At 39.8% G+C, this 23,906-nt stretch overlaps 2 protein-coding genes across 2 annotated transcripts; one reads left to right on the top strand and one right to left on the bottom strand.

Moving 5' to 3' along the window:
- Positions 1-6,625: 6,625 nt before the first annotated feature.
- On the top strand, positions 6,626-18,011 carry pepd (peptidase D). The gene is made up of 15 exons (XM_080027866.1): positions 6,626-6,662; positions 8,246-8,429; positions 8,908-9,035; positions 9,664-9,727; positions 12,083-12,130; positions 12,460-12,521; positions 13,055-13,099; positions 13,816-13,891; positions 14,167-14,213; positions 14,652-14,720; positions 15,416-15,493; positions 15,613-15,761; positions 15,891-16,075; positions 16,682-16,873; positions 17,238-18,011. The coding sequence occupies exons 1-15, from the start codon at positions 6,646-6,648 to the stop codon at positions 17,361-17,363; spliced, it is 1,470 nt and encodes a 489-aa protein (XP_079883992.1). The 5' UTR covers positions 6,626-6,645; the 3' UTR covers positions 17,364-18,011.
- A 738-nt stretch (positions 18,012-18,749) lies between these two features.
- glo1 (glyoxalase 1) lies at positions 18,750-23,906 on the bottom strand. The gene is made up of 6 exons (XM_080027878.1): positions 23,767-23,906; positions 20,983-21,065; positions 20,704-20,844; positions 20,362-20,429; positions 19,906-19,995; positions 18,750-19,458 (listed from the first exon to the last, which is right to left on the bottom strand). The coding sequence occupies exons 1-6, from the start codon at positions 23,833-23,835 to the stop codon at positions 19,367-19,369; spliced, it is 543 nt and encodes a 180-aa protein (XP_079884004.1). The 5' UTR covers positions 23,836-23,906; the 3' UTR covers positions 18,750-19,366.

Here is a 23,906-nt window from a genome sequence, read left to right as displayed (position 1 = left end):
CAAGGTCAGGTGTTTGATTGTTTTTTACTGCAGATGCAGCTTGAATGATAAGGAAACCAACAGGGATCTACTGGTGTCTGCAGGAGTATCTGTTTAACTCTGCATATTATAGCCTGTTACATCAGATGGTTGTTAAAGCTACAATCATTAGCCATCAACATTAACAATTACATAATTAACAGCTGAAAGCAATGTCATGTAAAGTTATTAACTTATTATAGCGGTGAGTGGACTTATTGGCTTTGCCTTCATGAACTTGCCGACTCATTTATCTTTATGCCTTAGCCTAGGCCCTACTGATAAAATGCAATTGCAGTCATAATGGGGGAAAAACGAATATGGTAGGCCTACTAAAAAAATAGTAGGCCTAATCATATATTAAGGCCATTTGGCTAATTCTATTGTGTAGAGCCTCAGCCAACTGGCTCTGCATTAGGCCTATGTGGTGTGCTGTGGTGTGGTGTGGGAGAACCGGCCGTAGCCTACGCGTGTTCTGTTGTGTCAGTAATAAATGTCCAGTACGTTTGTCTCTTTGAGTGCTGTGACCCGTTTATTCCTGTAGTCGGTGCGTGCTCACCTATAGCACATATTCCAGTGGTTTCCTTCATGTAAGGCAGTGGTTCTCAATTATTTTCTGTCATGCCCCCCCTAGGGGACAGAAATGTTTTCGCGCCCCCCCCCCCCCCCCCCAAATTGAAATACTATTGAGAACCTGCTAATATTTACTTATGTATTTGTCTGTACAAAACCACTGTATAGTCTACTTGCCAGCCCACAGGGCCCCATTGTGAACCCAGACATGTAGAGTACCCCAAAGTTTTATGTTAGAAATGTAAAGTATGGGTCCCCAGTAGGTAGAAACTGCCGGATGCTAACTTGCATATGTTGGGCAATTAGCATAGCATAGCATAATTAGCATTAATTAGTATAATTACCATATTGACAATATTTCAGCAACTGCTTTGCCGATTTGGACAATATTGGAGTGGTTTTGGGGGTTATTGAGGATGATAAATCCATTTCTGACATTTTCAAAATTCAACATGGCCGTTAAAACCGGAAGTGGCCATATTTCCACTCAAGGTGGGACGATTTTGATGAATTTGGAGTCTATTTTCCGGGTTATTTATATGCTTAATACATTAGCTATCACAACAACCTTTGTGCTAATATGATACAGGAAAACCTAGTTAATTCCTATCCAGATCCATAGTTAGCACATTAGCTAGCATGCTAAGTTAAAGCAGAAGTAAGCAATTTGATTATTTTTAGCTTTCTGGGGCGACCGTGGCTCAGGTGGTTAAGCGGGTTGGCCAATGATCCAAGGGTTGGCGGTTCAATCCCCGCTCTGCCACCTGTGTCATGGTTGTTGTGTCCTTCGGCAAGACACTTCACCCTCCTTGCCTGGTTTGAATGTGTATGACTGCTGTATGCCACGCCTCCGTCAGTCTGCCCCAGGGTAGCTGTGGCTACTATGGTAGTTTACCACCACCAGTATGACTGTGTGTGAATGAATGGAACCTGGAACCCTGTAAAGTGTCTTTGAGTGCCTTGAAAAGCGCTATATAAATCCAATCCATTATTTCTTCCTGTCATGTCGTCCCTACAAACATTTTACTGTCGCGGAACTCTCACGTCACATCAGGTGTTGGGGGCAGGATTATTCCGACCAACCAGATCTACTACAACTTAGTGACCGCCATATTTAAAAACAAAGCTACTTTTGATGAATTTGGAGTTGATTTTACAGATCCATAGTTAACTAGCTAGCGAGCTAGTTAGCTCTTTAGCTAGCGTGCTAAGTTATCATGTTGTTTAAGAACTTGTAATGAAATTACAGCAACAACTGAAATGACAATGGACATTAGCTAGCTAGCTTACTAGCAAGCAACTAAAGCAGCAGTTTCAGGTGATTCACCGACTTAACCCATTGATGACTATGGCAATCTAGGATGCATGTCCTTAATGCCTGAGGGTTTTCTGAAAAAATAGTACGAATTGTCAAGTCTACCAAAACCTTAATATCTAAGCCTGTGTAGCACATAGAAACATGAAATAAAATACATTTAAAAGTTAAGGTTCACAGGTTTTATTTAAACATGCTCCCTTAGCGCTTACAAACCAACAAATATTTCTAAAAATCGTCAAAAAGAGATGAATTAGAAAATTATTAAATATTGTTAATAAATAGATGCAATGTGTTTTGTGATTTTCGTCAGTAGTCTATAGTAGACCTTGATTCTGCGCACCAAACGCCACTAACTGTTCTGTCGCCGACATAGCCGGCGTATTTTTTTTATTATTTTGTTTTATTTTTTTATTTTTTATTTTTTTGATTGACGTGATTTTCGGCAAACCACACAACTTTTGGGTGGTCACGTGGTCTTAAAAAAATCAACAAAACCCACCTCTTGTGTATTTGAACCAATGACATTGCATTCTATGCTTGGAATGCCATGAAAATTAGATAAAGTAATAATGCTGGGCGACGCAGCATCAGGCAGGAGAGCCAATGTGGCATCGCGCAGCAGCCGTCATCAATGGGTTAAAGGTTCAGTAAGTGATATGATCCTTTTAGCTAACTTCCTGTCAGTGACTGCAGTTAACATTCCCCTCCCTCGTCCCTACGTCACCACCACATGAACAGCCGTCTTCATCAGATATTGCAGCGATGGAGAGCAGCGAGTCATTGTTCACGGGCACAGAGACCCGCCTCTTTATAGCGTCTCCTGATTGGATAAAAACGAATAGCAGAGTCTCAGAGCTATACATCTGGAAATCGGACCATAACAAACAGCTCCTGCTCTTTCCTACAGTAATCACAATCAAAAAGGTACTATAGATGGGTTTTTTCCTTTCATTTAATATTGCGTAGTTTCCAATAACCAGTGTTTTTTTTTAAAATTCCCTCTCAAATCAAAGATGTCACTGGCCAATGAGCAGGTAAAAACATCTGGTCTTCCACTCGTTATTGGAAACTACGCAATCCCCGTCTACACGTATATAACAACCTTGGCGACCTGGCAAGTAGAGTTTTATTCTGCGTACTGCACGTAGGGAAGAGCAGGAGCTGTTTGTAAAGTTTTGGATGTATAGCTCTTAGACTCTGCTATGTGGAAAGCAAGCAGGGTCTCTGATGAGGCTAGGAAAAGGGGTGTGAGGGAACTGTGTTATGAACTGCGCACACAGTGATTGCTGCATGCATAAAGAGATTACAGCAACAACATGACAACATGGCAATTGCCATTAGCTAGAAAGCAACTATAGAAGCATAAGTATGTTATGCCTCTTTTCCCGGTGTGTGCAACTTCACAAATTTAAATCCACCTGCAACCTGATCTTTCAATTCAAACCCCATCTTGAGGTCTTCACACCCAATGGTCGCAGCATGACTCATGCCATGCGGTGCTGCTTCACTTTCAGTGCCATTATCTGCTTGTGAGTCGAAGTGGCCATCCCAATGTGTTGTGCGATGACCATTGGGTGTGAAGACCTCAAGATCAAAATGATCACTCTAACTGTGGATAGGGCCAATGCACCTCACCAGGCCAACTGCGTGCGGCTACTTATCCGGGTCATCAGAAGCAAAGTTGGCAGCTGACTTCTGGACACGTAGGACTTCTTCATAGGTTGTGTCAATGCAATGCTCATTTAGGTTCTGAATCAGTTCTGAGCTACCATGCTCATGTTGGAGTTTTACAGCAAGCCCCAGAGTTTTTCTGATTCCAGCTCCTACTGGTGTGCTGCTGGTTGCATTGAGCGAGTATAAGTGATGGTTTAGTAACTTCTCCTTCCTTGGACACAAGACTGGAGACACGTTTGAGGAGGGCTGGACTTCAGTGATCTGTTTATTCAGGAAACTTTTGAAGTTCTCTGAAGCCAATAATAGTCAGGCATCCTTCAACCATCAGCACAACTGCAGTGACACCATAGGAATCACACAAGGTGGATAGCAGCTGCTTTATGCAAAGGTTCCGATAATTTAAAACATGAACATCATGCCCTCTGCCTGTATTTTCCTTTTGGTGTGGATCTCTATCTCTCTCTGTCTCTCTCTCTCCGCTTTGTTTAACTTACTGTTATTTGCTGTTAGGGAAAAGGTTGGTAAATGGTGAAGGGGGAAGCAGGATGCATCGGTTACTTTTGTACTTGAAAGATCAGGTTGCAGGTGGATTTAAATGAGAAGTAAGGGATTTTTTTGTTAATGTACATGTTAAATCTCTCTATATTCATACAGCAATCACTTAAACAGTATGCACAGTCCATGACACAGGTCTCTGAGTCATTCAGCTTTGCAGTAATTGCAAATTACATTTTCAAGTATCCCGCTCATTTTTTTCCAATCAAGAGACAAAGTGCTATAAAGAGGGGACTGCTAACTGCAGTCACTGACAGGAAGTTAGCTAAAAGGACCATATCACTTACTGAACCTTTAAGTCTGTGAATCAACTGAAACTGGGGCTCTCTGCTGCTTTAGTGGCTTGCTAGTAAGCTAGCTAGCTAATGTCCATTGTCATGTCAGTTGTAACCTGGTTACAAGTTCTTAAACAAAATAACTTAGCACGCTAGCTAAAGAGCTAACTAGCTCGCTAGCTAGTTAACTAGGGATCTGGAGAGGAATTCAGTGGGGTTTCCTATATCCCATTAGCCAAAAGCTAATTGTGATTGCCAATGTATTAAGCATATATAAACTGAAAATCAACTCCAAATTCATCAAAATCGACGGTCTGGGATTATGCTTTGACTACGTCTTGTAGTAGCTTTTTGTTTCTAAATATGGCGGTCACTAAATTTTAGTTGATTTAGTTGGTCAGAATAATCCCGCCCCTGACACCTGATGTGACGTGAGAGTTCCGCGACAGTAAAATGTTTGTAGGGACGACATGACAGGAAGAAAGTTAAAATAATCAAATTGCTTACTCCTGCTTTAATTTAGCATGCTAGCTAATGTGCTAACTAGCTAGCTAGCTAGCTAACTATGGATCTGGATAGGAATTAACTAGGTTTTCCTGTATCATATTAGCACAAAGGTTGTTGTGATAGCCAATGTATTAAGCATATAAATAACCCGGAAAATAGACTCCAAATTCATCAAAATCGTCCCACCTTGAGTGGAAATATGGCCACTTCCGGTTTTAACGGCCATTTTGAATTTTGAAAATGTCAGAAATGGATTTATCCTCCTCAATAACCCCCAAAACCACTCCAATATTGTCCAAATCGGCAAAGCAGTTGCTGAAATATTGTCAATATGGTAACTATGCTAATTAATGCTAATTATGCTATGCTACGCTAATTGCCCAACATATGCAAGTTAGCATCCGGCAGTTTCTACCTACTGGGGACCCATACTTTACATTTCTAACATAAAACTTTGGGGTACTCAACATGTCTGGGTTCACATTTTGGCAAGTAGACTAGTATGAGTTTCTGGCACAAGCATTCTGCATACAATCACCTTATTATCAAATTAGAAAACAAAAATTAGCTGAGATAACTTCTGCAGCAAAAAAATTCAAAGTTCAGTTTATTAGCTCAATTTGTAACATTTAAACAAGACTGCTCAGTCTGTGTGAATCTCAAGGTGTTTTTTTTAATTATTATAGGCCAATAAGCCTTCTGTGACGCGATAACCAATAATGAATTAATGTTATTATTGTCTACTTGCTTGATGTCTTGTTAAATAGCCTAAAGAGACACTTGGAGACACATGTGGACAATCATTTACTGCAAATCGCGGCCTTTCGCGCGGATATGACCATACACAAGCACACATCTTGCTAGCAAAACAAATAAAATAACATTTTTTTGGTCAGTTGGAAATCAAGGCAGCCCGCGCCCCCCCTGACAACCCCCAGGGGGGCGCGCCCCACCATTTGAGACGCACTGATGTAAGGTAAGTTCATTCATTGGTTTTGTACAGAGCTAAAGTATGGCTCCGAGATAACCCAAGTTCACGTTGACACGGTACAACTGTTTGCTCTTCCCGCAAAAAAGCTCCACCCAGTGGTCAAAACGCAGAACAACATGTCACCAAATAAAACAAACAATAAAGTAGCATAATGGCTCCAACATATTGCATAGCCTACTCGTTTTTTGTTTGTCTTTTGTTCTTTGTCTTCTGTGTTTTGGCTTCTGTGCTATTCTCTGCCTAATTATCTGTAATTATTCATTCAAAAAAATTGTGTGTAGCCTACACATTGTTTGTATTGCATTTAAGCCTGTTGTAGGCTATTATAATGACGGCCAACAACAACAACAACAACAAAAAACTACAAGTAGGCGGTACTTGCAATGATGTGACATTCAGGGGGTCTAGAATTCCAAACGTTTTATTTTAGTTGTTGTAGATCATGGGCCTGCATTGTTTTTATTATCTTTTTTTCTAGCATTATATTAAAGATGGCTACTTTTACTTTGTTGGTCGGCCTTTTCTTCTACTGACTTCAACACTTCGTAAACGGCAACCGTGGTAATCATGACATTACAGAGCCTCTGAATGCCACTTCTTGCTGTTGAAGCTCGTATTTCCTTGAGACGTGGACGCAGCATACGTGCAGCGTAATTTGACACCGCGAGGGCGAGAACCACACAAAACTCACGTGACTATTGTCGGCACGTGACAGTTTGGACCAGCACAGGAACATGGCTGCAGCACCAAAGTGAGTTGTCTCTGATTTCTGACAGTGTTTTGGTTTTGACAGACCAGAATGTGTGTTTATTTTATGACAGATAATTTACAGTTTCGTGTTAGCTTTTACTTGGACCAACGCGACATACATTTTACTTTGCTGTGTTCTTTAACTCTTTGTTTTAGAGTTCAGTTTCGTAAGGATGAAGTGAAATATCAACACTAAAGTGATGGGTTACGTATTTTATAAACTGTCTCAATAAATATTTATAGAGAACACATTTTTGCAACAGGCAGAGCAGTGTAGCTCTTATGTAATTAAACTCGTTTACATTATTTATCTAAATGATAGAGATAGCGCACTTATAGCTGTTTATGAACAAGTTTAACTGCTCAGAAAAGTAGCTTTCTTTCAATTTCTTCATTTTTCAAAATGAAAAATAGTGCCTGCTGCTGGTTAACTTAAAAATAAGTCTACTTGTTACTCCCCACCACAGATGTGTTTACTGTTTAATTGGAACATTTGGGGGATACCATTAAAGTAACAGAAATATATATTTTTTTTCTATTCCATTATTTATTTCTGAACCCTATTATCCTATTATCCCTTGGTGGATCCCGACCAATACGTTGGGATCAGCTCGATTAAATTAATAAACTGAACCACCTTTTGTGTTGTATATTGTTAATTGGTGTTACGCTTATTGTAGTGTAACACACTGCCCTTTCATGGTGGTAAATTCATGTTAGTGATACAGTAGTTTTGCATTAACGGTGAAGTATTCAATTAGGAAAAAAAATCTGAGGTTAATGATCAATGGATAAGCAGTGAATGGTAATGTTGCAGTTAACATGAACATCTATCTATCTATCTATCTATCTATCTATCTATCTATCTATCTATCTATCTATCTATCTATCTATCTATCTATCTATTTTCTGAAAATATAGAATAGGTTTCTCTTTGTGTCGAGCGGAACTGGGCCGTGTAACATATCGTATCAGACTTCTTGTGATCATATGATAAAACCAGACAAGAATCTGCTGTGGTAATCATGAAGTCAGCAGCAATCAGCAGACATGAGGACATAGGAAAAAACATCATGGAAACCTTCTGACATTACGCAATTCGTGGTCAGGGTTTGTTGCAGTACATGATTATGTCCACGTCCCCAAACAACAAAAAATATAATTTACCACTTGTATCTGCCCTCATAGATACACAATTACACATGCCAACTCATCCAACATCGAATGAGACTCCAAAGTTATGGATTAACCTTTGGTACTGTAAAGGCTGAATCTGATATGTTTTGGTTATCTTATCACCAAAGCCACAGGCCAGAGACCAAGGTTTATAGCCAAGACCCGACAGTTAATATAATGTCTTGTGCGTGCGTGTGTGCATGCTCTAAAAACCACAAGATCTCCAGCTCAGCAAGTCACAACCTCCTACTAAAGCTGCTATATACTCTCTCTTGCATGATTGTGGACAACATTGTTTTATGCTATTATTTTAGGCCTGTGCACCTCTGTCTGTCTGTGCAATGCAATCAGTGTGCAATCACCACTCCACCCTGACCCACCCTATATTCTGTCTCCCTGTCCTTTTAGAAGTGTCTACTGGCTGGGTAATGAGACCCTCAGGGTGTCTGCTGCCCTGTTTGCAGAGAACCGGCGACGACTGTGCACCGGCCTGAAAGCCAAAGACGGTGTGGAGCCACAGTCAGTGGTGGTGCTGCAGGGAGGAGAGCAGAAGCAGAGATACTGCACGGACACTGACCTCCTCTTCAGGCAGGTAGGTGGACACTGTTCAACCCGTGTGAAAAATCATATCACTGTTCAATGTTTACCACTTTTATACTTGTTCATTACTTTAGACGGTTGGTTGATTCACCTACTACACTTACTTAGACTAATTTAACTGACTGTTATTATTAAACGTATACTTGTTTTTCATACATTGTTACATTTGTTGCTGTACCAATGTAAATCCAGTGCAGGACGTATAATGAAATATATTGTCTGTAGGCTAGTTGACTCTGGGAATCCATCCATCCTGTAGTTCGAGGTCCATCCATAATTTCCTGTGTAACTTTTGAATGTTTTGTTTTGATGTTGAGTTCTGTATTCACCTCTCTTGACCTAACTAGTCTAATCAAGGAGGACATCTTGTTTTTTTGTCATGTAGTTATGAGAATGAGATAACTTTCTCTTCTTGCTGAATTTTATTATCTCCCTCACCGATGCTCTGGTGGATTCTTTCAATTCTGCAGGAGTCGTTCTTCCACTGGGCTTTTGGAGTAGTTGAGGCTGACTGTTATGGTGCCATTGAAGTGAACTCTGGGAAATCCATCCTTTTTGTTCCCAAACTGCCTGATAGCTATGCCACTTGGATGGGAGAGTGAGTCACACTAATCTTCAAAGAGCTGTGCACATGTCCAACAATATTTTACACCCAGCGTAAACATGCTTGTATTTAGTTTATTAATTGTAAATGCCACCATGAATCATTAAAGACTCATTTAAGTTGTGGTCATTACACAAACCACCTCATTCATATTTGACAAACCTGAGACCAAAGCCTGCTGCAGTATTTTCAGTGCACACATTACACATATGTAAGAAGAGTCAATAAGTTCTATTTAGGTTTTTACATATTTTTTTTATTTTATGTCAGAGATTGACCTCCTAAAATGCCTAGACATTTAAAACTTGGTATTATAAGTTGGGATAAAAATAATTTTCCTAATTATATTCCTTATATAAACCTTAGTAATATAAGTTGAGGAAAAAAATTGATTCCAAGTTGAGCCAACTCATGTAAACTTAAGTAACTTTGTAGTCGAAGATAATTAGTTTTGACATTTAGGAATTGCATTTAAGAAAAAGTAAAAACAAAGAAAATTAGTAGATGTGACAAAGTTGACCAATCTTGTCTCAGTCAAAGCAACAAGATGACTTGACTGAGTCAAGTTTAGTCAACACATTTTTCTTAACAGTGTAATGAGTATTTGTGTATCTTCTCTCAGGATCTTCCCTAAAGATCACTTCAAGCAGAAGTATGATGTGGATGAGGTGCACTACACCTGTGATGTAAGTCTGTCTGTGATGGTGCTGCTCTTTACAGCCTCTGTGTGTGTGACCTTTTTCTGTGCAGAAACTGAACTTCCATAGACTGTTTTTAAAGGTTAAAGTCATCATTCTTTAATCAAACCTCTTGGCAAATATATGGGTGGCGCCAGGTAGTAGGACCAATATTCAGTTTGTGCAAGGACACGTTTGACTGCAGAAGGCATCCTGGCATCTTTTAGTACAGAAGATGGACATGGGTCAGCTCAACTACCCATGTCAAGTGAATTTGAATGACATATTTGTACAAAGTAGGGGAGAACGGGGTAATATGTCACACGGGTTGGTTGTCACACTCGTTATATCTCGGAACCAGAAGGCGCTGTATGTGACATTTTAGTATGTAAATATCCAGAATTGGGATCAGAGGTCACCTACATAGTCTTCCTTGGAGTTAGACTGCTGAATTTGAGGTGAGATGACTGTTTGTGTTTTTCATGTCAAATTGAAAATATTTAGCTCCTCAGTATTTTTCTTCTAGGCTTTTACACAATGGGTTTATAACAAACACTTGTTACCCATACAAAGTGTGAAGGGTAAACTATAGTTTAGATTGTGGTTAGCAAGCTAATTAGTTGTCAGATGGTTGTTGGCCTTGATGCTAGCAAGAAATTCAAGTTGGTTTTGGTCGTCACATTTTTTCGGGGGTTGGTTGTCACATGTTATCTCAAGGCTGCAGCCAGAAAAGGCACCAATAACGAAATAAATTGTCAAGCTGTATCCTCACCGACATGATACCCCATAGAAGGAAAGAATAGAGCAGGAAAAGGCAGCTAGCATGCAAAAGAAAAAAGGGCAACAAAATCAAAACAACCCAGTGCATCCCAAACTAGACCAGCTGCCAAGGCTACAGTAAGTTATGTAGGCCTATTTGTCAACTTGACAATGCAATTAAACTTTCAAATTTAGTTCTACTTTCTTGCCTTCTTTTTAAGATTATTCCCATTAAGATAACATTGTGACAAACAACCCCATAGTGTGTGACAACCGACCCCTTGATGGGGTTGGTTGTCACAATGTGTAAGGGTGTCTTTGATGATTAATTTCTTCTTTATTACAATAAGATAGAAAAAGTGAGGGGTACACATTTCAAGCCAACACCTTAAACTTCAATTTAATGTAGTAATGACTATTGATATATGTTTAGGTGATGAGCAATTCTCACTAGAGTAAAAAGTGTGCCTACTTACTCCGTTCTCCCCTACATAGAGCATCATACTGATCATCCTTTTGGGCGAACAATTCATCCGTCTGCATACCTCTGACAGAGATCAAGCACCAAAATTCACTGGGGAGATTTATTTTAAATTAGATTTTACATTTGTAGATTTCAGCCTCGTCTGAAAAAAACACATTACTGTTCAGGCTGTCTGTCTGTTATTGCCTATTTTGAGAGGGAAAGCAGTCAGTATGTTGTTGTTGACAGCAGATTCCCAGGGGAGCCATATGTCGCAGGGTTGACGGATCCTGAGCTAATTAGGCAGTGTGAATTTTGACAAATCAAATGATGACTAATCCTGCTGATTACATTTTCAGGTATTCACACCTGAGGTGTTAGATGTCCTTATTATTCACAGGTCAAGATTCAGATTATCACTTCAGTCGACAGCCAATTGTACCGTAAATCGATGGCAGCTGATTTAGACAGATCTAAGGTAGAACAGTAGGCTATTAATTTTATTGTTGGAACCAGGTCTTGATGAATATTTTAACAGTTTTTTAATTTAAGATGCGGAAGGTGTGTTGCAGACACACACACACCTTTATCAGCACTTGCCTGCTTAACATGCAAACAGTTGCATGCAGCAGTGCGGAATAATGCAAATGTGTTTTTCATTGTTTCTAAATACATGGCAGGTGTTTACCACTTTTTGATTTATTGTGGGCATTGTCCTTGATGTTCATACATTTCCTGATCTGTGACGGTATTTAGATACATTTTCAAGTTTGTACAAGGAGTTATTTGCATTTGCATTTTTAAATTGTATCGCTGCAAGTAGGTTCTTAGTATGCTAAGTATGCAGTGATTTCAGTAAAATGAAAAAAATTCTAACTACATTTTTATTTTACTTTGCTTTGCTTTCCACAGAAAATATAGTGAATGATTATTAAAGTGAATTTTAGGGGTATTAATGATGATAAAAATGCTGAAATATCACGGTGTCTGTGACCACTGAGTCAGGCATTGGTAACATGACATTCAGGCTGTTGGCAGAGGAGTTATAAAGTCGCTTGAGGTTTGTAATTCAGTGTGCGACTGAGTACCTGCTCTACGGTGTGTCTCAGTCTACTAATCTCTTGCTCTCTGTTTCCCTGCAGATTGTCGATGTTCTAACCAACCTGAAACCAGCAGTGCTCCTAACACTGGTATGCTGCTTCATCCTGTATACAATACAGTTTAGTCAGAAGAGTGCATCACTCATGCCTACCTGATCACGGCCAATTATGTATATATTTTAATTTAATATCAGAAAACTGATCACAGAGCCAATTCTTTAAAGATGGTAGTCCGTAAAATGTTTCCATGAACTGAATCTTTAACATTTCCATCTTGAAACTTGATGATACTGTGAAAAGTGCAGTGAGAGTAAATGTTAACACCTTTTTCAGTTGTTGACAATATATGTAATTATTGGATAGATAATCATCCTGGATACGGATGTCATTGTTCTTGTTTTTGTTTGTTTTCCATCCAGCGAGGACTGAATACAGACAGCGGGAGCGTCTGCCGTGAAGCCTCCTTTGAAGGAATTAGTGGGTAGGTTTAATGCATCCTTTAGATTAACATAATTCATTAAATATCTTTGTTTTTTTGTTGTTTTTCTTTCTTTCTTTTATAACCAAGGACACCAAGTGACTCTCATTCATGCTGAATGTTGGGGTTTTGACACCGTGGGAAAGCAAAGGTGATATAGAGATATAGAACAGCAGGAAATGGTGTTCTCTTGGCTAAAGAGGAATAAAGGAATAACTTGAGGGAATAGATCTTCCATTTTGAACCTCTGTCAAAGTTTACATTTTGAATTTCCCTGAAGGAACACTCCCAAGGGATCAATAAAGTATCTATCTATCTATCTATCTATCTATCTATCTATCTATCTATCTATCTATCTATCTATCTATCTATCTATCTATCTATCTATCTATCTATCTATCTATCTATCTATCTATCTATCTATCTATCTATCTATCTATCTATCTATCTATCTATCTATCTATCTATCTATCTATCTATCTATTTATTTATTTATATTCATAATTTTGATGTTTCTTCTGATTTTTTTTTATCAGCTTCCAAGTGAACAACACTCTTTTACACCCAGTCATTGTGGAATGGTAAGTATTTAAGATATGCTTTATAATGCTTACTTAGTTAGCCAACACAAGATAAGGAAAAAAAACTGTACTGAACACAGTTAACTTCAGGAACACTCTTCTACTTGTAACTCACAACCCCTGGCCATTACAGTTGGGTAATTGTGTGTCTGCAATCAGAAAACAGGAGCTTTTCTTTGGCTTGTTTTTCCCCTCTGAGACTGAGAAGCCAGGCAGCACTGATGTAATGGACTGCGTGCTCGCTCGCTCGTCCTCGGCATTAGAGTTTTCGCCCTACAGATTAATTGACATTTTCTGAAATAAGGGGGAATGCTTTTCAGGCACGCCTCCTGGGGAGAAAGACTAGATTATACTTCTCTCTGCAGAGTTCACATGGCCCTCTTTTAATGGACTTTTTACTTCCTTTCGTGTTCCTATTGGTTTACTACGGCCAAATTATTGTGGTTTGAAACATTTTCAGCAACTCTGAAACAGTAGACGAAGAGAAAGTGTATTTTTTATATACAGTGCTGATGGGAATGATAGAGGCCCATCAGCTTCTGGCTCATGATAGAAATGGATTTCACGAATGGTATTATTATTCCAGCCATCCCAATACAGATACTGTATTATTGTAGCTCAATGGGACTGTTGTATGTGTTCTCTATGGTGTTTGACCTGGCAGTTAAATGATGTGGTGAGAGAGTCGGTCTCTCACTTCTTGTTTCTGTTTTTAGCCGTCTGACTAAGACTGATATGGAGCTGGAGGTCCTGCGCTACACCAACAGGATTTCCAGTGAGGCCCACAAAATGGTAAGCTCTAGACAGAACTGTCTGCAATGGTGCGCAAATGGCTACCTCCTAAATGTTTAAACAATAAAAGAAAGAACATAAATGAAACACCCAAAGTATCAAGCTGCTTAGATCCAGCGTTATAAAGTGATGATTTATATTTTTGAAAGCATTCTTAGTTTACAGATTTTTTTCCCCACCTGTATTTCAAAAGAGTCTGTTACAATTTTATCCTGTAGTTTTTAAGTTAAATACTCACATGTAAAACATTTATTAAAAACTCTAATTTTCTCTAGCTCATGAAGAATGTGAAACCTGGACAGAAAGAATATGAAATGGAGAGGTAAGTGATTCAGTGGCTCCCTTTTTGTTTTTATTCCAGAGATGTTTAGATCCACGTTTGGTGAAAAGACGGTCTGTCTTCTTTCTTCTATCTATTTTGATTTGATTTACACTGGATGTAGGGATTGAAGCTGTCCTAATTAATTTTGTTCTCTAGTTCCATAATGTCAATTCCAGGTGTTCTTTAAGCTTAGTTTTATACAATCCAAAGAAGTCTATTATATACAGTATGTTCTGAGTCATGCTCATTTGTCTGTGGAAGAGGAACCAAGAAATGCGGACCCATCACCCTACACATCGTTTGATTTGCTTGACTGTGTGACGATTAAGGCATGAGTGCTGGATGATTTATTCAAAGTCCTCCAGCTAATATATTTTTTGTTGTGCTGAAATTGTTAAATTGCCTTTTCCTTACTGTTTGCTTTATTATTCTTTGCAGCCTGTTCCAGCACTACTGCTACAAGCAAGGAGGGATGCGCCACACCTCGTACACCTGTATCTGTGGAACGTAAGGCTTTATCAATGAATGCTTACCTTGTGCTGATACAGTATAACACTTCTGAAAAGATACATGTAGGTTGCAGAGGAGCTGACTAATCAATTACATGTTATGCTGACCTGCATGTCAAGCAAATTGTTTATGATCTTATTATGAGGTGGGTTAGAAACATAGCCGAGATGCCTGGAGAAAAATATTTACAGCCTTACTCATTTACAGTATTTACCATGATTAGTTATTGTATCCAACATGCCAAACTAATAACTAAAAAGAGTACAACATCAACATCCACTTAGTTTGCAGGGTTGCTGACAGCTAGCAGCATCATTATGGGTGAATAATTAGATATATGCCTTGGCCTTTTGTATTAAAGGCCATTTTTAATCAATACTTCCTTGGGATTAGTGCTCAGTGGATGAAAGCTATTTACCTGTTCAAATTGAGATCTTGCTAAATGAGGAGCAGCTCATTACAGTGATTCTTCAAAGAGGCACTGTGTCTGGGCTTTTCAGTTACATGGTAAATGTTGGCCTCACTTGGATGCTGTATTGAAATACAATACTTGATTCTAATTGGTTTTTATGGTAGCTTTATATAGATCACATTCAAGTTATTAACCATCTTGCAGTCTAGTAGTTCATCATTTTTTTTAAACTATTTATAAGGTAATTCAATTTGCTTATTATGTTACCGTTTAACAACAGGGGCAATAACTCCTCCATTCTCCACTACGGCCACGCCGGGGCTCCGAATGACAAGACCATTATGGATGGAGACATGTGGTGAGTAGCCGTCAGTAGCTTCTCAACTTTAGGCTCAGGAACACTTTGGATAAAATAAAATAAAAAGCACAGTGGAAATAAATATGACTCAATAGGTTCTGATGTTTTGTCCCCTGCAGTCTGTTCGACATGGGTGGAGAGTACTACTGCTACTCCTCCGACATCACCTGCTCCTTCCCAGCCAACGGCAAGTTCACTCCAGACCAGAGGGCCATCTATGAGGCCGTCCTCAAGTCTTCCCGGGCTGTCATGGCTGCCATCAAACCAGGTTATCATCTTTTAGTCAGTTTTACTTTTGAGTATGTATTGCTGATATATACAAAGTAAAGTGTGGTGAAGTACATACAATTTAATGGTCTGCCCATTTTCTTAATTAACAAAGCCATTTTTCTTAAAGGTGTGAAGTGGACTGACATGCACCGCCTGGCTGACCAGGTTCACTTGGAGGAGCTGGTGAAGATGGGCATGTTGACTGGCAGTGTGGAGGACATGTTGAAGGTCCACATGGGCTCCGTCTTCATGCCCCACGGTCTAGGACACCTGCTGGGCATCGATGTGCACGACGTGGGGGGATACCCTGAGGTAAGACCAGGAGACTGCAGCTCTGACATAGCCCACATCGTCACCATCCATAATCTCCTAACAGTAGAGAAGGAAACCATTCTCCTGTTCCTCCAATTTTAATCTCCTCGAGTCACGGGGGCAACTGATTCAGCAAGGGACCCCAAACGTAACTTTCCCGGGCGGAGGTGTTCCCAGGGAAGTGTGCAGATGGACTTTCTCCATTCAAATGAGCAGTGGCTCTCTCCCGGATGACTGAGCTTCTCACCTTATCTCTAAGGGAGACGCCAGCCACACTCCTGGGAAAACTCATTTTGGCTGCTTGAACCCACAATCTAGTTATTTCGGTCATGGCCCAGCTTTCATGACCACAAAGATTGACTGGTTGCCTTGAACTCTGAGCTGCTGTTGAATGCATGTGCACAGGTAACAGATAGAGATCCCCCCCAAGGGAGGCGACCCTCTCGTCCACTGGGGTAAACCCCAACCTAGCTGCGCTCACAAAATTTGTGTGATATCTTGAACACTGTAGTGGTTCCTATTATTTTAAAGTCATAGTCTGGCCTGCAGATATCCTCCATTATCAAAGTAGTTCTCTGTCACTGAGTAGCTGTGGTTCTTGTCTAGGGGGTGGAGCGTATCGACCAGCCTGGACTGAAGAGTCTTCGGATGGGCCGCGTGGTGAAGGAGAGGATGGTCCTCACTGTGGAGCCTGGCATATACTTCATCAACCACCTGCTTGACCAGGCCCTGGCTAACCCTGCCCAGAGCTGCTTCATCAACAACCAAGTGCTGGCTCGCTTCCGCAGCTTTGGAGGGGTCAGTCTGCCTTCAAAGATATCATTTGTTATTTTTGTTGGATAGAAATAGAAAGCAATTAAGTTGCCTACAGGGTAATTGCTACAGAGCACACTTATACTGAGACTAATATTTATTTATTATAAAGCCCTGAGATCGAGAGGAGCAACACTTGAATTAATTATAAAATTGTTAAAACTTAATAATTCTATGAGGGCTGTTTTACATTCCAACTCAACTGAATAGTCTTGGTGAAAAAAGTTAAAACCTAATTAATAGACTTTTCAATGACTGATCCATTTAGCAATGTCTGGGTTTTCTTATGAATGTCTCCTGCTTTTATTCACTGTTGTTTGACTGGCTGCTTTGTCACCACTGTGTGCAGGTACGCATTGAAGACGACATTGCAGTGACAGCTGATGGTATAGAGCTGCTCACCTGTGTCCCTCGCACCGTGGAGGAGATTGAGGCTTTCATGGCTGACTCTGCGAAACCCTTCAGCCCTGTCTGAGTGATCCGAGTGTTCTCTCGCTGTAATGTTGCAATATCATTCATTACCACAGATAAACAATGAATATACTTTGGTTTAAAAGTTATTCATCTTGCTCTCACATATACAAGAGATATACATTCAAGTGTATTATTAAGCAACATTTCAATAAGTAAGAAACCTAAAAAGTTTCAAACAGTCTCTTTATAAAGCTTTCATAATGCTTTGGAAATTCTGCTAAATTTTAGCAGTCGCTTTAAGCGACAAACTCTACATGAAGAGTGTTGATGCCTGTGCCTCATGGGAAAAGAAATGACTTTTTTTAAATAATTCTTATACTTGTATGTTTCTTTTTCTAAGTATCGATTCACAAAAGAATGCATTAAAACAATATTAAATATATAAGTTTGCAATTGTCTGAAGAAGATTTTTTTATTCAGTATTCTTTCAATATTATAAGAATCACTGCATTGGAACCCTAACGTTCTGCGAACCAGCTGGAAAACAACGCAGTCCTCTTGTCTGGCAGATAAAAGGTTCCTATTTGAGATAACAAGGGCATTACATCAACAGATAGGCCTATGTAAATAGAAATACACAAATTAAAAATTGTGCCTTTTTCTCATGTCTTATTTTGCAGATAATCTGAATAAAAACATCTGACTGTTAGTCAATGGGTGTGTGTTTGGATCTAAGTAACTTCTTCCTCATCCTCAGCCTCCTGATATAAAAACATGGATAAAGGATAAAAGTAGGTGTGGGTTGAGTTTGGGTTGCATCAGCTTTTTGTAAATCCATCACTGGAACGTGTCAAGTCCTTCCTAAGTTCTTAGCACCTACTTGCTAGTTTCAAACTACTGACTTAATGAATCCGGTTACATCATTTGAATATAAGAAACGTCTCAGCTAGTGTAGACTTGTATGATGGGAAAAGCCATTAATTATGTAAACGATAAAAAAGCCAAATGAAACCAGTATTTAAGAGATTGATTGTGAAAGTGTGTGTGTGTGTGTGTGTGTGTATGTATGTGCGTGTGCATGCGTGAGCGAGCACTGGAAAAACAGGAAGTTAGAGTTCAGCATAGGTGTGTATGTAAGCGTGTGAGTGTGCCGTACTTAAAAGCCACGTCGGAAGCTCTGAACCACTATGCCCACAAGTACATTGAGGAGAACAGGATTTCAAAGCACAATGACCACAACAAAGTAGAGTGCACTCAAGGTAGAAATACTGGACTAGTACAGAATACTGGAGGCAAAGCAAATGTGATGGTTGAAAAATGTGTGGCAATAGCAGCAAAGACAAGCTCTGAAGCAGTTTGATGGCAGGACCAATCTCTAGGGTGATGATGAAGAAATCCTAAATGAACTACTGTAGGTAACACTGGTGAATACCTCTGATATTTGTTGCAAACTTGACAATATACTATACAATTTAAAGTTATAATATATATGTGGACTAAATGAGTCTTATTCAGTTCATTATCCTTGGAATTCCATCATTTATTTGAATGGAAAACTACAAAGGCAGCTCTTTATTCGGTTAAGTTGACTTGCTCATCATTATCTTTTGATCTCAATAACTGATGTTTGAATGTCTTTATTACTTGAACCTGATAAATTACATTTTTGCTTTGTGTCCCAAAACTAAAATAAATCACAAATGCATTCCATTTGAACAATGCTTTCACATTTATTAAAACAGTGATACCGCTTTATTTCAGCATCACTGTTTGAAGACACACCGATGATGGCAGACAAACGTAACGGCGACACAAAGAAGTTGCTATTTGTAGCAATAACCCAGGTTCCTATTTCTAAGCTGTTTGCTCAAAACTGTCCAATATTAGTCCAGCCCATCCCAGGGCAGACTGATTGCCACTGTGCAAGTTTATCCCGCTCCACTCTCCCTCAGCTCTCCGGCTCATCTTGCCAATTTGTTTCACTAAAGCCCAACGCTGTGCTCTCCCAGAGAAGCAGGTCTGGCCTGTATGCACTGCTGCAGGTAGCTGGTTGTTGGAGAGGTTTTAGGAGGTAATGGACACCATGTTGTTAGGACTCAGGATCTCAATCCAGTAACCATCAGGGTCCTGAATGAAGGCCAAGCCCTTCATTTTACCTGAGAGGAAGAAAAAAAGGAGGGGGGATAATTGTAAATGCTGCATGAATACATATAAAATAATTGGCTTGTGGTTTGCTTATTATCTTTAGGTGAAGTGAATGAAATTGTACAGTGCAAAAAAAAGAACAGTCACTGTATATTTCGTAGCATGTCTGAGCTACCTGAAATTGATTCATTTTGGTGCCCGTTCCTCCAATTCAAAAGTGAAAAAACAACACTTTGTGAACATGTGACGGATTTTCTTAACTGGAATACTGTGCATGTTTTGGACCACATTTCAAGTTTGATATACTGTCAATTTTCAGTGTATAAGCCAACTAAAACAGTAAATTAAGATAGCCAAGGTTACAAAGGTGAAAGAAATATACTGAATAGACTGTCAAGCATGGCCACTTCTATCTAATTAACCCATCGCCTCATATTCCCAAACACTTCAAATCTCACCATCATCTGGTTTCTTGACAAATGTGACTCCTTGCTCTTCAAACAGTTTGCAGGCTGCATAGACGTCAGGAACGGCGATTCCAATGTGTCCTATCAAAGGTCAGGTAGGCAAAGGATCACTAGTTATCCACACTACAGTTACACTTGTCCAGAATTTGCCTCTGGTGAGCCAGTACATTTACATAAATATGAGCACATCCAGTATCGTCAAACCAAAACAGAAGGACACAGTTAGCAGCAAACTATGTCAGAAATACATGATAGATTAATTGCTTCTTCTGAGGATTCATTTTAAAAACTTTTTGGAATAATTGATAGCAAAGGCTCAACATAGGAAACGTGTTGTTTATGTGTTTTCATACCATTCTGTAAATATATATTTATATAAATGTAACTTTACTATTCTATTTTATTGACATTGTCTGTGAGTTCGTAAAAGGGGGAAAGTATTCTTACCAAATCCACGTGGGTCTGAGTTTCCACTGTGATAAGACTGGCTCTCGTCAGACTCAGAGCCCCAGTTACTAGAAGACAAAGAGGGACAGGATGAAGAATATAAGAAGTACTCATTTAAATTAACTTAAAACGCTCAAAATCCTCCACCACTTTGCACAGTAAACCCATGATCTAATAATAAAACGAACACCTGAAAAAAAAAATTTAAAGGCCGAGATCATTTTGAAAAAATGTAATAACATCTAGGAGTGTCCTTCTAAGAGACCATAAACCGTAAAGTATTTTTTTTCTTTTCTCATGTGACCAAACTGCTATTCATAAATCATTAACGTAAAGCCTTACTGTGTCAGCTCGATGGTGGCTCTTCTGGAGAAGGTCCAGGCCGTCTTCTCCTTGACCTCTGAGGGAATCTCCTTTTTGTCCTCGTAGCCCAAGAAGAAGAGAGAGAATCGCATGGAGGGGAAGTCAAACTTTTGCAGGAGCCTGAAAGATTTGGCACACAGGAGAGAAAACCATCTTTAGTCAACAAGTCCAGTATAGGTAAAGGAAATAGTCTCAACAACATGCACTGAAACACAAAGGTTTATTAGGAGTTCATTGAACAGAAACATGAACACTCACGTCATGCCCAGGATCCTGGTGTAAAAATCCAAAGATTTAACTGGATCTTTAACCCGCAGCATAGTCTGCTGCATCATGAAATCCTAAGACACAGAAACACAATAGAAAATACATGAATATATAAATAAAACAACAACAAAAAAGCTTCATATGCACGCAACACTGATAGTCAGCAACATCATTTATTGATCCCAAAAATTACAGTATGGCGGTGTATCGTCCCTTTGATTGCAATTACCAATTAGGGGCTAGTGGCCTTAGTTATCACTGGTTGTACTGTGGCAATTCCTTGTGAGAACATGTTTGTGTATATTATATACTTGGGATCTGCAACCACAGGAGAAGCGAACACAACACATGGATTTGCTGCACGGTAGAACAATTCTCCTTAGATCCGTTGCCTGTGCCTGAATTCCAGCAAATTGAATTGTGTATCCTGCAACTCGTGCCTGAGGGAGAGATGTCTGCCAAACGGTATACCTCTGCAGAAGGCCCCTTCACTTTTTGGACACTTTATTGTTTTTTAGAAGTTATTCTCAAATGGATAAAATTGACATTATTGCCCATGTAGCAGTTAAATAGGTACTTGAAGAAAATTAAAAAAACGCCTCCAGCTGCACAAGTGTCTAGGCTGGCGATGGAACTATTCAGCACTGCAATGACCCAAAGAACACAGCTATAGAACACTCTGGAGCAGCTTCGGGACAAGTCTCTGACTGTCTTTGTGTGGCTCAGCCAAAGCCCAGACTTAAACCCCATGGAACATCTGTGAAGAGACCTGAAGATGGCAGTTCACACAGGCGTTTTCCATCCAATCTGACAGAGCTGGAGAAGCTCTGCCAGGAAGAAAGGGATGATACACTTTAGAGTGTATTCCTTGAGACTTACAAAGACGACTGGAAACTGTCAATGCTGCTAAAAGGGCTTCTACAATGAACAATCTGAACACTAAATGAGAGATTCCAGTGTTTGGTTTTTAATACATTTGCTAAAAAAATTCTAAAAACAATCATTCACTTTGCTGTTATGGATTACTGCGGGTAGATTGATATAGGCAAGTAACATCTTCTATAATGACACTATTGAGTGTGCAAGAAGTGAAGGCTCTGAATACTTTCTGAAGCCAGTGTAACTCCATGATCAACACATCCGTGTGAGAAATGAATCACACGGATATATTACCACACTGAACAAATCAGAGCTTCTCCGATAAGTTACATGGACTAACTACCTCTTTATAAATGCAAAATATTTTTTTACACTCCATGCCAGTGCTACTTTCACAAGTCACGTTTCACAAAGGATTGTGACATGAACTTGATTAAACCAGCGGAGATCTTGCATGCCCATGTATGGGTCAGAAGTTCAGTGAGTATTTTGATGCCAGGAAGAAATTAAACCTTTTTTGCACGTTGCAAATTTGGTTAAATGTGTCCCCGGTTTTCACTTTGATGCTGATATTTTAACAGTACGATCGTGTGCGTGTGTATGTTTCACAGTCAGTGTTATCTCTGTGGCTAGCCACTGTTCTCCTTTTCCTGCGCCCTTCCTCCAAGCATGTCATGTTTTCACTTTTTCACAGTGTAACGATGTATCTACGCATCCATAGAAACTCTTCAAACACTGCTGCAGCATTCTCTGATGTTACAAACTGACAGTTTTTGCCAACTTGTAGCCAAATTCCTCTCTTCAAGCGGAGCTATAAAACTTAAAAGGGGTTAAATGGGATGACACAGAGGTATTGCATCTAGCCGGGTGTTACAATATTATTGCAAATCTATGATTATGTGGAAAACTGCGCAGACAAACAGCAGTGTGGGCCATGCTGCAGGAGAGGTTTAATGGACTTGACACAGTATTATAAAGTATCTTATTACTCTGGTCAAATATAGCTTATGTGAACTTTGATCTGTGAATCTGTTGGAATAGCCAGAGCTCACACATTCTTCAAAGTAATTTACATGGACTTGGATGGAAATGAATGACAGTTCAACTTGTTATAAAAAAGGCCTGCAGAATATAGGAAAGCTATCCTGAAACCAATGGACTACAGATTTGGGAGGACTTGAGCAAGTAGCATTGGCTTCTATTTCTGTTATGGTAGCCTACTCTGCATAGGCTGCAGTGCACTGTAGACTAATACTGTCCATGTATAGTGAATAATAGGCCTACAGGCTCCAGAATATGAATTCAGCCGATTGGCTTTTATGCTCTTGTCAAATAGCTGGGTTAGTTAGCTCCAGCAGGTTATGCATGCAACACTGCCCCACATTAGCCATTCCCAGTCCCGCCTGCTTTTTTCGCTACATCATGCGAGTATATTCTGGTTTGACCGCGCCTAAATACCAGCTTTACTTGTGAGTACGGGCAGTTCTTGCGTTAGGAGCATATACTGTTTATAAAAGAGGTTAGGATTCTATGCACGCTTTGATACATTGCGTCTCAGCATATTCACCAAGTTTGGAATGAGTTGTTCTCCACGCGAGAAAGTCCTGCTGGAAGTTAAGCTAGTTTACAGCAAGGCAAGCTGTAATAAAACCGCGTCACATTTGTTACCCGAGATTCGTGTGAAACCACAACCACTGGCAATAATGTCTAACATACCCAAATCACTTGTCACCTTGCGACAAACGCACATAGTGTGAAGAAACGCACCGCTGTCCGATAATGGACGTTTCGTTTACCTGTCTGGGACTCGGTGGCCTGTTGGGTTGCCTGAGATTGACAGCGTCAGGAATAAGTTGTAGTTACCTTAAACTAAAAGACGAACAACAATGCTCTTACCCTAGTGATTGGGTCTCCATCTTTACACGCTGTTGCCGCTGCTTCGTCTGACAGACCTTTGTCGCTCATTTTTGCTAAGGGACGATACGAAGCTGGACCGCAGCTCTGCTCGGCGGACTGACAGGGAGTGGAACTCGGGA

Source organism: Ammodytes marinus, assembly GCF_949987685.1.
Source record: "Ammodytes marinus genome assembly, chromosome: 1".
Classification (NCBI taxonomy): Eukaryota; Metazoa; Chordata; class Actinopteri; order Uranoscopiformes; family Ammodytidae; genus Ammodytes; species Ammodytes marinus.
This window is presented reverse-complemented; position numbering and strand designations above follow the sequence as displayed.

Bases quoted from the DNA above. Each gene is read 5' to 3' on its own strand.
- pepd (XM_080027866.1), top strand. The intron at 12,131-12,459 runs GTATGCTGCTTC...TTTTCCATCCAG, and splicing joins CAGCAGTGCTCCTAACACTG to CGAGGACTGAATACAGACAG. The intron at 15,762-15,890 runs GTTATCATCTTT...TTTTTCTTAAAG, and splicing joins CATGGCTGCCATCAAACCAG to GTGTGAAGTGGACTGACATG.
- glo1 (XM_080027878.1), bottom strand. From the start codon at position 23,835: ATGAGCGACAAAGGTCTGTCAGACGAAGCAGCGGCAACAGCGTGTAAA. The intron at 20,845-20,982 runs GTGAGTGTTCAT...CAAATCTTTCAG, and splicing joins ACCAGGATCCTGGGCATGAC to GCTCCTGCAAAAGTTTGACT. The intron at 20,430-20,703 runs GTAAGGCTTTAC...TTTGTCTTCTAG, and splicing joins GCCACCATCGAGCTGACACA to TAACTGGGGCTCTGAGTCTG.